The sequence below is a fragment of the Ostrea edulis genome, chromosome 2 (assembly GCF_947568905.1).
Source record: "Ostrea edulis chromosome 2, xbOstEdul1.1, whole genome shotgun sequence".
NCBI classification, from domain to species: domain Eukaryota; kingdom Metazoa; phylum Mollusca; class Bivalvia; order Ostreida; family Ostreidae; genus Ostrea; species Ostrea edulis.
In genome coordinates this window covers 104,299,676-104,313,758 of record NC_079165.1, presented here as the reverse complement: position 1 = coordinate 104,313,758, position 14,083 = coordinate 104,299,676, and the positions used below count along the sequence as shown (strand labels likewise).

The 14,083-nt window shown below is 37.7% G+C and overlaps 1 protein-coding gene across 1 annotated transcript; it reads right to left on the bottom strand.

Annotated features, from left to right (window-relative positions):
• Nucleotides 1-2,135: 2,135 nt before the first annotated feature.
• Nucleotides 2,136-11,476, bottom strand: LOC125680458 (3-oxoacyl-[acyl-carrier-protein] reductase FabG-like). The gene is made up of 9 exons (XM_048920065.2): nucleotides 11,359-11,476; nucleotides 9,087-9,226; nucleotides 6,286-6,378; nucleotides 5,727-5,865; nucleotides 5,590-5,630; nucleotides 3,223-3,292; nucleotides 3,094-3,130; nucleotides 2,936-2,999; nucleotides 2,136-2,442 (listed from the first exon to the last, which is right to left on the bottom strand). The coding sequence occupies exons 1-9, from the start codon at nucleotides 11,396-11,398 to the stop codon at nucleotides 2,284-2,286; spliced, it is 783 nt and encodes a 260-aa protein (XP_048776022.2). The 5' UTR covers nucleotides 11,399-11,476; the 3' UTR covers nucleotides 2,136-2,283.
• Between the last annotated feature and the right edge of the window lie 2,607 nt (nucleotides 11,477-14,083).

Here is a 14,083-nt window from a genome sequence, read left to right as displayed (position 1 = left end):
GCTGCAAAACTTAGGCCTATGCACGGCGCATATGGCCTTTGAGCAGGGAAGGATTTTTATCGTGCCATACCTGCTGTGACATGGGACCTCGGTTTTTGCGGTCTCATCCAAAGGGTCGCCCCATATAGTCGCCTCTTACGACAAGCAAGGAGTACTGAGGACTTTGGTGGTATAGTCTCCGGATATGAATCTAGCAGCGCGGTGTTGTACTCGCTCATTGGTGTTTATGCCCTTGATGTAGTACGGGTCCCATACAACTCACAGGCAATTGAAGTATGGATATTACTACCCCCCCCCCCTCTTTATGATAATTTTTTTGTTGCAATAATTTCTCTGAAATTTGTGAATTCCCTGTCTATCTCATCCCTCTTTCGATTCATGTAATCGTTTCACGCTTTTAAACAATATACATGTACAATCAATCCTTCTTTCAGTAACTAATTTCCAGCTCTCTGCACTGATCCATTCTTGGTTCTTTTTCTTTGACCCAAGGATGTAGGATGCTGTTTCATTGAATGCTGTTTTGAAGTTCTTCCATATGTCATTGTGTTCTAATACCTCATAGTCACTAAGCTTAAGCGATTTTTCAGTTCGATGCTAAATTTCTCTCTTATCTGTGAATCTTTGAGCTTAGACGTTTGGATATTTTCTGTGCTCTTCAACTTTGTGCAATCTGAGTGTGATCTTTGTGACAAGCTGGTTGTGGTCGATTCCTTCGTCTGTATACTCTCACATCTTGTATGGATCTTTTGAATTTCCCGTTGATTGCTATGTAGTCTACCTGGTTTTTGTGTTCTCCATTTGGGAATGTTCAGGTCTGCAAATGTATTCTCTTGTTAAAAGCACAAAACGATGCGAGTCTATCCCCGCTGTCATTTCGTTCGCAATGGACTCCATGTGTACTTACAATGCCTTTCTCTCCATCCAGTTGGCTTCCACCTTTTGCGTTGAAGTCTCCTAATACTAACAAAAGGTCATGTCGAAGTGTTAAATCTATGTTCATAAAATAATTTATTACTCTCCTCTTCTGTAACACTGGTCGGCCCTTGTACTTGCATAACTGTTTCTGATGCATTTTGACCAAAATCGGGCAGAGGTGATCCTGTCGCTTACTGTCCATTCATCAAGTGACATTGTTGTTTCCTTCGACATCGCTTTTGCAACACCGTTGCTGTGATGGTCGTCTGCTCTTATATATATGTATATGATGGTCTCTCCTGTTTGGGTTCTGATTTTTTCCTGCCCTTGTCCACCTACATTCACTTATTTCTAACATGTCTTGATGGTATCTCCTCATCTCTCTCATGACCTGCGCTGTATTCCCAGTCACGTACATGGTCCTGATGTTCCATGTCCCAGTCCTCCCGGTAACGTTGGGGTTGATCTGTGATTCATTCTACGCACGAACTTCCTTGCGGCTTCGACTCGAAGCGTCATACTGACATCTCCAGGAGTGTGCTGGATTTCTGATCTTCTGTATGAATTGTTCAAGATTTCCGTAATCCACTTGGTTTTACGAGGTAGTTTGATTGGCTCTAAGCTCAACCTGTTACCTAATTGATTTTCTGTTGGGGTTTACTCCCTTAGCCTTTGACTTTTCCAAGTCTACCACAAGGTAGTGATGTTATTTAGTGGTGTTATTTTTCCATAGCTGGGAACTAGGATTGCAGACACCAGGGTATATCCACTCACCAGTGGGCCTTACCGTGCATTTAGGGGCCTAGTCTATTACAAGGCCTTGTGGTTCAGCTTGGGGCCGTAGGTTATTGCCATCTGCTACCTCGAGGAGGGTCCCATATATGGGTCACATAAGTCTAACTGTGGAGAGACTGTATCTGGCAGGGAAGACTTACACATTCTGCTTTCTTTTCACAGCAAGCTGTTATCCAGGGGTGGAGCTGTAAGCGAGAGTGACAAGCACAGACACAGAAAACACACTGTACGCGTCACAGATAGCAGATAGGTGTCCTGAGGACATGTCAATAATTTGTTGTATCTGTGATTGTGATGACAACGGATATTAATTCATGTTACATTCCTAACACCATTGTTTAGTCAAAATTGTGCAATATAATGATTGATATGTACGATATTTGCATAGGACACGATACAATATGCATGAAAAACACAACCAGTAATAATGCACATTTTAATCACATCTTATACCACAATGTATCAGAAAAATAGGATACTCTCAGCCATTAACAAGATGTGTTGATACATTGCACTAATACATTATTGTTCTATCATTGATGTATGGTCGTCAACGGCGACCATGTTTCCTTATACAGGTGCTTTAGCATGACGCCCTCCATCCACAAAAACAAGTTCCCCTGTGACCGAGGCCGATTGGTCCGAGGCGAGAAACAGGATCACCTTGGCAACTTCCTCAGGTTCAATGGCTGCTGTCAGTGGCTGAAGTTCCTTCTGTTTTTCTAAATACTACAAAAATAGTGCACTGCCAGTAAACTAAAAAAATAATGCAATGCCAGTTCACTACAAAAATAGTGCACTACCAGTAAACTACAAAAATAATGCACTGCCAGTTTTCTACAAAAATAGTGCACTGCCAGTATTGAAATATTCCAGAGAAAACTGAATAAAATCCTTCATGGTTGTATTGAGTTAGGGACTGCCACATTATGATGCTACAGTAACAACTTTTTATATCAAAATTATAAATTATAAAAACGATTTTAATACATATAGCAAAACAGGTGTTTTCACTATCAAAGAGTTTAGATTGCACCGCAATTTCTGTAACCTAGATCAAACCCCTTGTACATAAATTTGTAAGGCAGACAAAAGCCCTGTAATGTAGCAAAAATATTGGAACATGTCATCCTACTTGTTGAAATAGTTGTATATTCTAACCCACCACTGTTTATTTATGTAGTAGTAGCAGCTGCTGATAGTTATATACAGAACATCTCACCGCCTTGTAAGCTTCCTCCGTCATCCCTGCTCGTCTCTGGAATTCAGTAACTACAACTCCTGGACTAAAAAAGGGGAGAGTAATCAATTTATACATAATTCGGAAGTTCTATGAATGCAGTTGCGCATGATTTTCATCGTCTTTCTTGTGGAACTTACTTCACAGAGTTGACCCGGACCTTATCCTTGGCCAGATCTGTAAACGAGAGAAGTATGGTATATGTATTTGTCGGGGGTCATATATAGAGAAGAAAATCGCTCAGGGAATACGTATTCATATTAACCCACCTACAGCCAGGGTCCTGGTGAAGTGATCCAGTGCAGCCTTACTCATTACGTAGGTGAGAGCGTGTGGAAACTGGAGAAACAAGGCAGTGTTTAGACCGAATACTTGTCAAGAGTAGATAAACACTTTCATTAAAAAATCCACATGAGGTCCAAAGGCCACAGTCCTCGCTTCAACCAACTTGCTAAAAGGAATCTAAAATTTGATCCCGCCCCGCCCTCTATTGTAGCCCCATTATTTAAGAATTGAAAAGGGTTGGATAATCTTGAATCTTCACTACATGAGGGTCTCTCTTACGAGAGCTTTAGCTTTCATTACCGATAAATATTCTGGTACAGTGTTAGCTGCAGAACTGTAGCTCTCTGAAAAAATATTTTGACATAACAGAGAGCTACAGAGCCACCCCTTATAAAAACCTTCGATTTACGGCGCACAAAAAGCTGCGCACGGTTGAGGCCTTATATCGTTGTATTCTTGAGTTACTGTCTCATAAATTTAATATCAAAAAATTCTTAACATATTTTCCTACTATACTTGTGTATAAACATACCTTCAAATATTCATTAAAGCCCCACACGACCTGAAAATGCCAGCTTCAAATGATTTCGTTTGTTGACGTAGCCATGTTAGGTAGCTGGTCAATTCGAATCCTGGTTAATTTCCATACTTGCACAATAACGTCTAGATGTGAACTAATATCCCCACAAATATTTTAGCTAAATATTCTAAATAATATATCACCCCAGTGCCTTTAAATAATAATTATTCAAATAGCTAAACTCACGGCAATGCGGCTTTCATTAGTCTGGTCCGGTCTCCATCCCTGCCACACGGGTGTTAATTAAGGACTTTAGTAGCATTTTCATGAATCAAGAGCTTATTTTACCTTTAGAAAAACTTTATTTTTTTAATTTCTATAAATTATTCGTATTGATAATAAATGAAGAGCGAATACATAACATATAACGAATTTTATGATTATATACCAACAACAACAGGGTATGAACTGACCCGGCTACCTAACATGGCTACGTCAACAAACGAAATCATTTGAAGCTGGGAGTTTTCAGGTCGTGTGGGGCTTTAATGAATATTTGAAGGTATGTTTAGACACAATTATAGTAGGAAAATATGTTAAGAATTTTTTGATATTAAATTTATGAGACAGTAACTCAAGAATACAACGATATAAGGCCTCAACCGTGCGCAGCTTTTTGTGCGCCGTAAATCGAAGGTTTTTATAAGGGGTGGCTCTGTAGCTCTCTGTTATGTCAAAATATTTTTTTTCAGAGAGCTACAGTTCTGCATCTAGTACAGTGTATTTACATGCATTATCTCCATACTTCACATCGATCTATTTCATTTAGTTTAAATTAATAATATCTGTATACTATTGATAAATAGTTGTGAAATTTGACAGATCAGGTTATTGACTCCTCTTAAGATGTGCAATCTAATTAAAACCAGATCTTTTATACTCGCCCTGATACTTTACACTGAAATTTCCAGTATTCAGAGAAGAAGTAGAAAAGGTGTGAACAAACGAGAACCCAGAACATATGTACAGCATCCCTGGAAGCTTTAATAAGGTTTCCCGTAGTCCTAGATAAGGACGAGAGAGAGAGAGAGAGAGAGAGAGAGAGAGAGAGAAGAGCGACCGATTACAAAAAGCTTGAAACATGTATGAATTAATTATGGATATCAGGAAAATCATTACATAATAGAGATATAGTCGACAAAATACAAGCATAGGAGATATTGTCCTTGACAACATTTTAAAATAATAAATAACTGATTATTTATGGGAAATATAAACTTTTTTAGTATCAACAGTTTACCAGTTATTGTTTGTTTGTTTTTATTTTATCCACTGAATAAATTTCCGCTAAAAATATATTTTTATCAGGTGTAAAGTTCAATTAAATAAAGATTTTGCGAAAGTTTATGACGTCACATGAGGATGGAGCTGCCCTAATAAGGTTTCCAGAGGTTCTAGATAAGGACGATAGAGAGAAGAATGAATAAGGTTTCCAGAGGTTCTAGATAAGGACGATAGAGAGAAGAATGAATAAGGTTTCCAGAGGTTCTAGATAAGGACGATAGAGAGAAGAATGAATAAGGTTTCCAGAGGTTCTAGATAAGGACGATAGAGAGAAGAATGAATAAGGTTTCCAGCGGTTCTAGATAAGGACGATAGAGAGAAGAATGAATAAGGTTTCCAGCGGTTCTAGATAAGGACGATAGAGAGAAGAATGAATAAGGTTTCCAGAGGTTCTAGATAAGGACGATAGAGAGAAGAATGAATAAGGTTTCCAGCGGTTCTAGATAAGGACGATAGAGAGAAGAATGACAAACACCGATCAACTTACTGACCGCTGTCCGGAATAGCTGGACACATTTACCACACATCCTATTAAAGAAAACATACATGTTACAATATTTTACAATATAAAAAAACAACAACAAAGAATAAAGTATTTTTCAAGTCTCAAAACTATTTTTGTACCTTCTGTTTTCTTCAAATGGGGGACGCACATCTGTGTCAGCATGAACGGTGCGCGGGTGTTGATGGTAAAGATGTTGTCGAACACCTCCGCCGATGTGTTTAGAAAACTCACAATCTGGCAACTTCCAGCATTGTTTACCTACAATTTGTAAATTGTCATTGCCTAATCAATTTCAACGTTAAAACTTCCATACTTGAACCATTTCGATTACTAGAACGTTGTAATTTCTTACCTCCAATAAGGCACTACACAATCATGTGCCTAACGTTAAATGAACGTTAGACACAATTGCCTGTATATGTAGCGATATTTTTAAACTTCTTAACACATATCTTCAAGTGATCTCTTTTTTTGAAAAATTCTGTGAAACGTCGTATTACCGTGGCAGTTGCTGTAACCTTTTAAAGGACTATTGAATAATACTGTAGAAAGCTTGCTATTTAAAGTGTTGGAACTCCATCCCTCATATTTTCTGATGAATTCATTTTCAATGATTGTTGATAACAACTTAGATCATCAAAAATAAGTCCACATCATACCCACATCTTTGAGACTTACCAGAACATCTATTTGTCCATATTTCTCTAAAGTTGAACCCACCAAACTTTTCAAGTTTTCCTCGTCTGTGATATCACAACTTGTTACAAATATCTACAAGATTCAGAGATATCTTTTCTTCACGTCATGTCAGTTCATCTCTATACCCAATTCACTAAATAACATAATCTTGAATTTATCTGGCAACTTGATGATTTGAAAGTATATAGTTTAGAAAAGCACAGACCTATGTCGTATAATTTGATGCCTGGCAAGTGCCATGATCCTATTTCAAATAATCATAGCAATTTTTTTTCTCGATATCATTAAACATCCTGTAATTCTAACCGATTGCTGTCTTTAAATACTGAATAGGTGTTCCACGGGCCGAAATTCTCATTCCAAGTTACCTTGCTATTTCAATCACATAGAATTTACCCATGGATTTTGGAAGCATTAACGATAACGTTATGACAAATTGGTATCTCGTTATATACGGGACAAATAACTCATTACAACGAAGTTACTTACGGAAACGTTTCAGTTCAGTCGAATTAAGTTCGAAATAATGAATTCTGAAGTTAAATAAATATTTTGATAGGTCCTAAATGTGCCTCCGTATTTTAGTACTAATGAAGACTCCCGAATCCCTCCATCGAATTACAATTTTGAAGATAGGGAAAATTATTGTTTTATGAGTGTCAAGAATTTTAGACTGTCAACTTCCAACTACTCCTCTGCCCCCCCCCCCCCCCCCCCCCCCCCCCCCCCTCATCCCCTACTTTGAAAAACGATGCTATGTGCAAAAAAAAAAAATATATATTTTTGTGCCAGACAGATATCTACCTGCTATTGCTGCCTGGTATATCTATCATTTATTGCATATCATATAAATTATCAGCCTTGCTGATTTTTTGCTCAAATAACAATTTTTACAAGTATAAAAATATGACAAACCATTGCTGCACAATTCGACTACTAATTAAAAGTATGAATAATAATTATATCACTTCTTGACATCTCAGTCTTTCTTCAATTCGTCATCTATTCAATTGTTTGGAGTAACATTTTCTTGTCATCTTATAATGGTCATGGTTTAATAAGCGTCTATAGGCAACAGATCTCATTTTTTCATATAATCACCAAATTGGGAATCTTCAGGAAATTATATTGGTGGGATTTTTCTATCCGTAACTCGATATAGACATATTAAATGATTCTATATCTAGGTCCTTGTCACATATTTACAGTGATTTTCTTTTGTTGTTCAGGAATTGTATCCAGGGGCGGATTTAGAGGGGGCTCAGCCAGCGCCCCTCCCCCCTCCCCTAAAATTTTCAAATTTAAGGTAAATCGCAGTATCTTGTTTCGGAAAATGTACTAAATGATAAAAGAAGCAATAATTTCTTCCACTCCCGGAGAAATAAATGACAAAATCTTTTGATTTCTTGAATTACTTTATTGGGAGAACTTAAGACTGATTCTATGTAACTATCAAAATTCAGTGGCTACGGTATTTTGATGAAACTGTGTGTAACAACATTATGATGGGTATAAAACATCCTCTAACAACAGCTGGACAAGATATGTACATGTATGTTATATTTTGAATAATTAAAAATTAATCGCTATTGTTTATAAAAACAACAAAGGTAAAAATTATGTTGAGCTGGGTTTTAGCTTTTAGATTTTTTTTTTTTTTTTTTTTTTTTTTTTTTGGTATTTATTCAATCCTTGAAAACAATAGAAATAATTAATTTTATGATGTATAAGGGTTTGATATATGTAATTTTTAGAGAGGGATACAATATATTTGCCCAGTCATTTGGTGTAAACTCACATACTAGTAAAATGTATTGAATCTGACTTTAAAAAAGTACAGAAACACATTTGTGGAGAAACCAAAGATAAACACATAAACCAGTACTTTCCTCTGGTGCACAAACCAAAATACACCAGAAAGAGTTACTGCCCTTTGTGACACTCTCTTGCTTTGGAGATATGAACAGCCTTCATTCGGGTTTTTTCAGTATGGCAGGAGGTGGAAATTGCAGTTTTTATTCAATTTGTTCTTCAGAGGTTTATCAATATCAGATGCTCTTTGTTCACTTAATTCACTACCACGATTTTTATCTTTATCTTCAATTGTGTCTTAAAACATTTGTAGAGAATTATATGTCTAATTAAATTCCTGAAAAAATTATTTATGAAGCCACCAATATGTGATTGATACTGACAGGGATAATCAATTTTGGTTAAGTTAGTTTTGCTGTTTTACGGGTAAAGCATATTTTAAAATTTTTGTATACACATGTATCGTCCGATGATGATATATGGCAATCTACCATTGTATTGAATGTATGGTTCAATAAATGTAAAATGAGAAGCTTTTGAAATATGTGACAAGTCGGTCATCTTCTAGCATCCTCGTAAAATTCACATTATCAAAGACATGGGCGGTCCTTCTCTCCGCGTATTCCGCGCACTCGTGACAGAAGGACCGTTCATCTATTTGATAATGTGAATATTACGAGGATGCTAGAAGATAACCATTACTTTTAATAAATAACTCGTTATAACGAAAAAACTAACTCTTTATAACGAGATAATTAACGCGTTATAACGAGGTAACAAGAAAGATACTAAGTCGTTAGATACCGAGATAGAATTTTTTTATTTTACTTTTCAAAATTTAGCCTATCCGGCTTTCGTCGCATGCATCCAATAGAAGAGATACAGTGTCAGTTACCATTATCAAAGTCAGATACCCAGGTTAGGTCTATAGACTAAGGTTGATGTTGGAGAGCGCGTAAAATACTTGCCTTCTCCTGCGGTAGTCCTTTTGCGGAGCACCAACTCGCTACATCGTTTAGCCTCTCTACATTCCGTGCAGCTAGAACCAATCTAGCACCAGTTTTGGCAAATTCAAGTGCAGTCGCAGCACCTATTCCTGAACTAGCACCTGTTGTTTCAAATATTAAAATGCCTACAACTTATTAAATGTGTGTGCATGTACATATCTTCAACACTCTTTGTACAACCCATCAATGTAAACAAAATGTAGCCTACATATTGTAGTTTCCACTTTTCGACGAACTGAACATTTACGGCAAAATTTGACCCATCTAACCCCACAACAATATCAGTCACTGTGTTTGGGAAATGATCAAATATATGTATTAACCCCTAACCAATGATCAGCTGGTATTAATTCAAAGGGAAGCAAACAGATGTGCGTGCATACAAAACCGCGATCTGTCGAGTACTAATGGGATTCCATAAAGTAAGCTATATCTGAACCGCGATCTGTCGAGTACTAATGGGATTCCATAAATAAGCTATATCTGAATCGCGATCTGTCGAGTACTAATGGGATTCCATAAAGTAAGCTATATCTGGGTTGTTGTGAAACCAATGTACTTGTTATTCACCTTCATTTTTTTTTCCAGTATAAAACTAATATGATCTAGAACTATAACATTTAAACTGTTACCGGTAAACCAACCCTACACCCATGGTCTATATTTACGAACTGTTGACCGGGCAATAGTACACGGTTATATTGGACCTGAGGTGGCAGGGGACAGTTTCTTCGGTTTTGAAACATGTGGATAGGGGGTATACACCAAAGTCAGATTATGACAGACTAATGAAAAATCACATTTCCCTTTTATGTCAATACTTGTATTTCAAATTAGTGTAGTTAATAAATTATGACCCTAAATTACATGTAATCTATAAATACTGGTGCTGGTGCACAAAACATGCTCTGAGCAGGTTCCCCTTTTTTGCTTTGATTTTCCCTCATTTGGGCTAATCCGCACCACCCCCACACCATCACAGTACCAAACATGGGGATTTAGACACTGAGCACAATCAAGAACCCTATCTGCCCTTCTCAAAAATCTACCTCTCATATGGGGCCATCCACCTTCCCTCACAGCTACAGACCTTTTGCTAGACCCTGCATGTTTTCACCGGAACTTCTTCAGCAACTGACCACGTGTCTTAGTTTCGTATTTGCACCCATCTATATGCTAGGAATCATGGTGACACCTACATGTTGTATATCAACATTTTTACTAAGCACTCAGCTACATTTGACATGCATCCTAAAATTATTGTATACATTTTTACACATGTAATATCACTTCAAATACGGGGCAATTCCATTTTTTGAAAAAGTTGAACGGGCCTATAGTGCGAAACTGTCCCCTGCTACCTGAGAACAGATCTGTTGCCCGAAGCCATAAGTTGACGGCAACAGATCCGTTCTCGAGATAACATAGGAAAACATCCCCAATATCCTAATTGATAATCGATAATTACATTTTTCGTGTTCCTGTTCCGCGCGACATCTAATAAATTCTGTATTTCATCATCTGTCAAATAATTGAGCTTCGCTAAATTGCGTAAACAGAGCAGCAGACCGAGAATCACGTTACTTGCGTTACAGCCAATAGAAATGGAGCAAAATATTGCCCGGTCAACAGTTCGTAAACTGTTTCCTGTCAATAGTCCAGGAGTATGAGAGTTGATTTAACAGTAAAAATGTTGGTTGTGTTAGTTTTAAGTAGGGAAAAATGAAGGTGTATAACAATCTTCCAATTTCTGTTAATTGCGACGCAAGTCATGTGATTCTCGGTCTGTTGCTTTGTTTACGTAATGGCGAGGTTGACTGATGACGAAATACCGATTTTATTAGATGAAGGAATTATGAGATTGATCTGTTCGTTATCTTCACCTTTCATGAAACGCAGAGCAGAAACAAGAAAAATGGAGTTATTGATTATTATTTAGGATTTGGGTATGTTTTCTTTTAAACTAGTGGATACGTTGATAAAGGTACGCAATCACATTGTCTAATTAAAAGTTAAAAAACAACAAACCATGTGCATCTAGTGAAAAGAAGCAATCTTAATTAAAGGATGAAGGTGTATAACAAAACTGTTATAGACTGTGTCCTCGGATAACAGCTGACCCTCAGGCGGATCTGTTGCCCTCAGCCAACAGCTGATGACGAAATGAGGGTGAAACAAAACAGCTGTTGTCCAAGAACACAGTCAACAATGGTAGAGTCACGAATTAATTTACCTGTAATAATAACGACTTTGTTCAAAAGGGAACTCATCATCTATGACATTCTATGTCGGTCCGATTTCCTACCGTACTATGGTGCACAGTTACGATGTTTAAAACATCATAATTATTTGCATTTTAAATAGTATCACCTTTGTCTTTGAATATCTGGTGTATTGCCAAATACCGACCGGGTTAGCTATGTGTTGAATACCGAAACATTGAAAACAACAGGTCCAAATCTGTTGTTAATCGTCCTTCACCTTGAATCGTTATAACAGGCACGGAATTTCTTGAATTACTGACTTATTTCCTTCTCTCCCTGTGGAGAATAGGACCGTAAACAATTCTTCTCCATTCTGTTCTTTGTTCTGCTATCTTGCTTGCCTCTGTCCAGGTCTTGAATCCATTTTTCATTTCTTTCTCGCTCTACTGTTTTCTCCATGTTTCTTTAGGTCTGTCTCTCTTGCGCTTTCCTTCAGGAGTCCATGTGAGTGCTATTCTAACGTGTTTGGTCTTGTTCATTCTCAAAATATGCCCTATCCATTTCCATCTCCTTTTCCTTACCATGTTACAAATGGGCTCCATTCCTGCTCTTGCCCTCACTGTATCGTTTCGTACTTTTTGAGACCAGTATATCCGCGGTATCCTCCATAGGCTCTTGTGTAGGAAGGTATCCAGGGACTTGCTCATCACCCTTTGTCATTTCCCATGGCTGTCAGTTTGTTGTAGGCGGATCTTGCATGGCTTATTATCCTGCTGATGTCTTCTGTGGTATCCCCTTTGGTGTTAATGGTGCCTCCGAGGTAGATGAAGTTAGTGGCATCGTCTATCTCTTCTCCTGCAGCTGTAGTAGCCTGAGTGTTGTTGGCATTAATTCTCATAACTTTAGTCTTTGAGGCGTTGATGTTGAGGCCGGTTGATTTGGCATACTGGACTAGTTTGTTCATTTTTGTCTGCATTTGCTCTCTGGAACTTGTAAGCAGTACAATGCCATCGGCATAGTCGAGATTGTGCAGTTGTTGTGTCACGTGTTGTTGCTTTCTTCATAATCCAATCAATGACTAGTACGAACAAGAATCCCGACATGTTGCTTCCTTGTTTCACTCATGTTTGATCTTAAACTCTTATGTCCCACTTCCAGTGTTGACTGCACACACCGACTGTTATCATATAAGCACTGAACCAATTTGATGAATTTGTCTGGTGCGCCATAGTGTTTTATGATCTTCCACAGTGTGTTTCGGTGCACGCTTTCAAAGGCCTTTTCAAAGTCTATAAAACAAGTTTTAAGTTGGAGTTCCGTTCTATGGCCTGTTCTAGATTATTCCTTAGTATAAAAATCTGCTCTTTTGTTCCTCTTCCTCCTCTAAACCGTGCTTGTTCGTCTCTGAGGTATTAGTCTACTTCTTTCCCATTATCTTTGCTGTTGTTGGTATGAGTGCAATGCCTCTCCAGTTCCCACAGTTTGTTAAATCCTCTTTCTTTGGTAACTTCACGATCAGTCCTCTTCTCCAGTCTGTTGGGGCCTTCTCTTCAGTCCACACCTTTCCTATCCGTCCCTGTATTTGTGTTGCTGATGTTTCTGTGTCTGCCCGGAGGAGTTTGGTGGTAATGTTGTCAACTCCTGGGGCTTTTGCATTCCTTAGATCTCTAATGACGTTTCTGATTTCTTCTTTGGGTGGTGGGGAGTCATCGATAGTAAGGACTTCAACATTACAGGTCTCCACATCCACTGGTTCTGTTGAATCCCGTCTGTTAAGGACTTCACAGAAGTGTTCCTTCCATCTTGCTCGAACTTCGCCTTCTTTGGTTAGCAGTTGTCCTTGCTTGTTCCAAATGCTGTCTATTTGTCGGGGTCAGTCATTATAGACGGTCTTTTTAATGTCGTATACTCATATTTCCGTTGTTTGCTGCTGTTTCTTCCTTAATTGCTAGCACGGGATGAGGGAGCTCTTTTTTTTTTTTTTTCTTTTCTTTTTTTTGAAAACGTACATTTCCGTTATTTTTACATGCGAAGTTAGTTATTTTGATATACAAAATCAGATATATTGGCTGACCCCCCTCCCCCACTTGCCCATATGCTTGTCAAAAATTTCAGGCAATTGTAAAGTCCACTACCTACCCCCCCCCCCCCCTTTGGAAAGCGATGCTGCGTGCCTTAAGCAATACATTTACACAAATATAAAAACTTAAGCCAAAAGACACAACTTTCGGACTTACCACCAATCAAAAAAATAATCACGTGACCACCTTCCTTTGCTGTTCTATTTGCGTTATATGGTTTTAAATGCGTGTATCATAGATTTAAAAAAAAGAAAAAAAAAGAAAGTGTACTTCATTTAGTTCATTTGGTTTTGATGTAAATATTTATTAAAAATTCATTCCTGATGGTATGAACTGCGATGCTTCACGCTGACATGCTTCGTGTAGTGCTTCATGAAAAGTATGCCGGCGAGAAATGGTGCAGTTCATGCCCTCATGTATTTTCAAAAATTAATTTTTTTTCTTACAGCTACATTCAATTTTCTATTTTTTAAATTCCCAACCGTTAAAATATATATACTATATCAAGATCCATACGTGCATTGTTTACAACTGATGAATGACTATCAATATAATTTGTAGATATCAAGTGGATGGAAAGAAAAGTATGAATGAATGAATGATCGAGTCATTATGCTATGTAGTGCATATTTGTGCTTTGCAATCAACATGAAATTGTAGCGTTGATTTATAA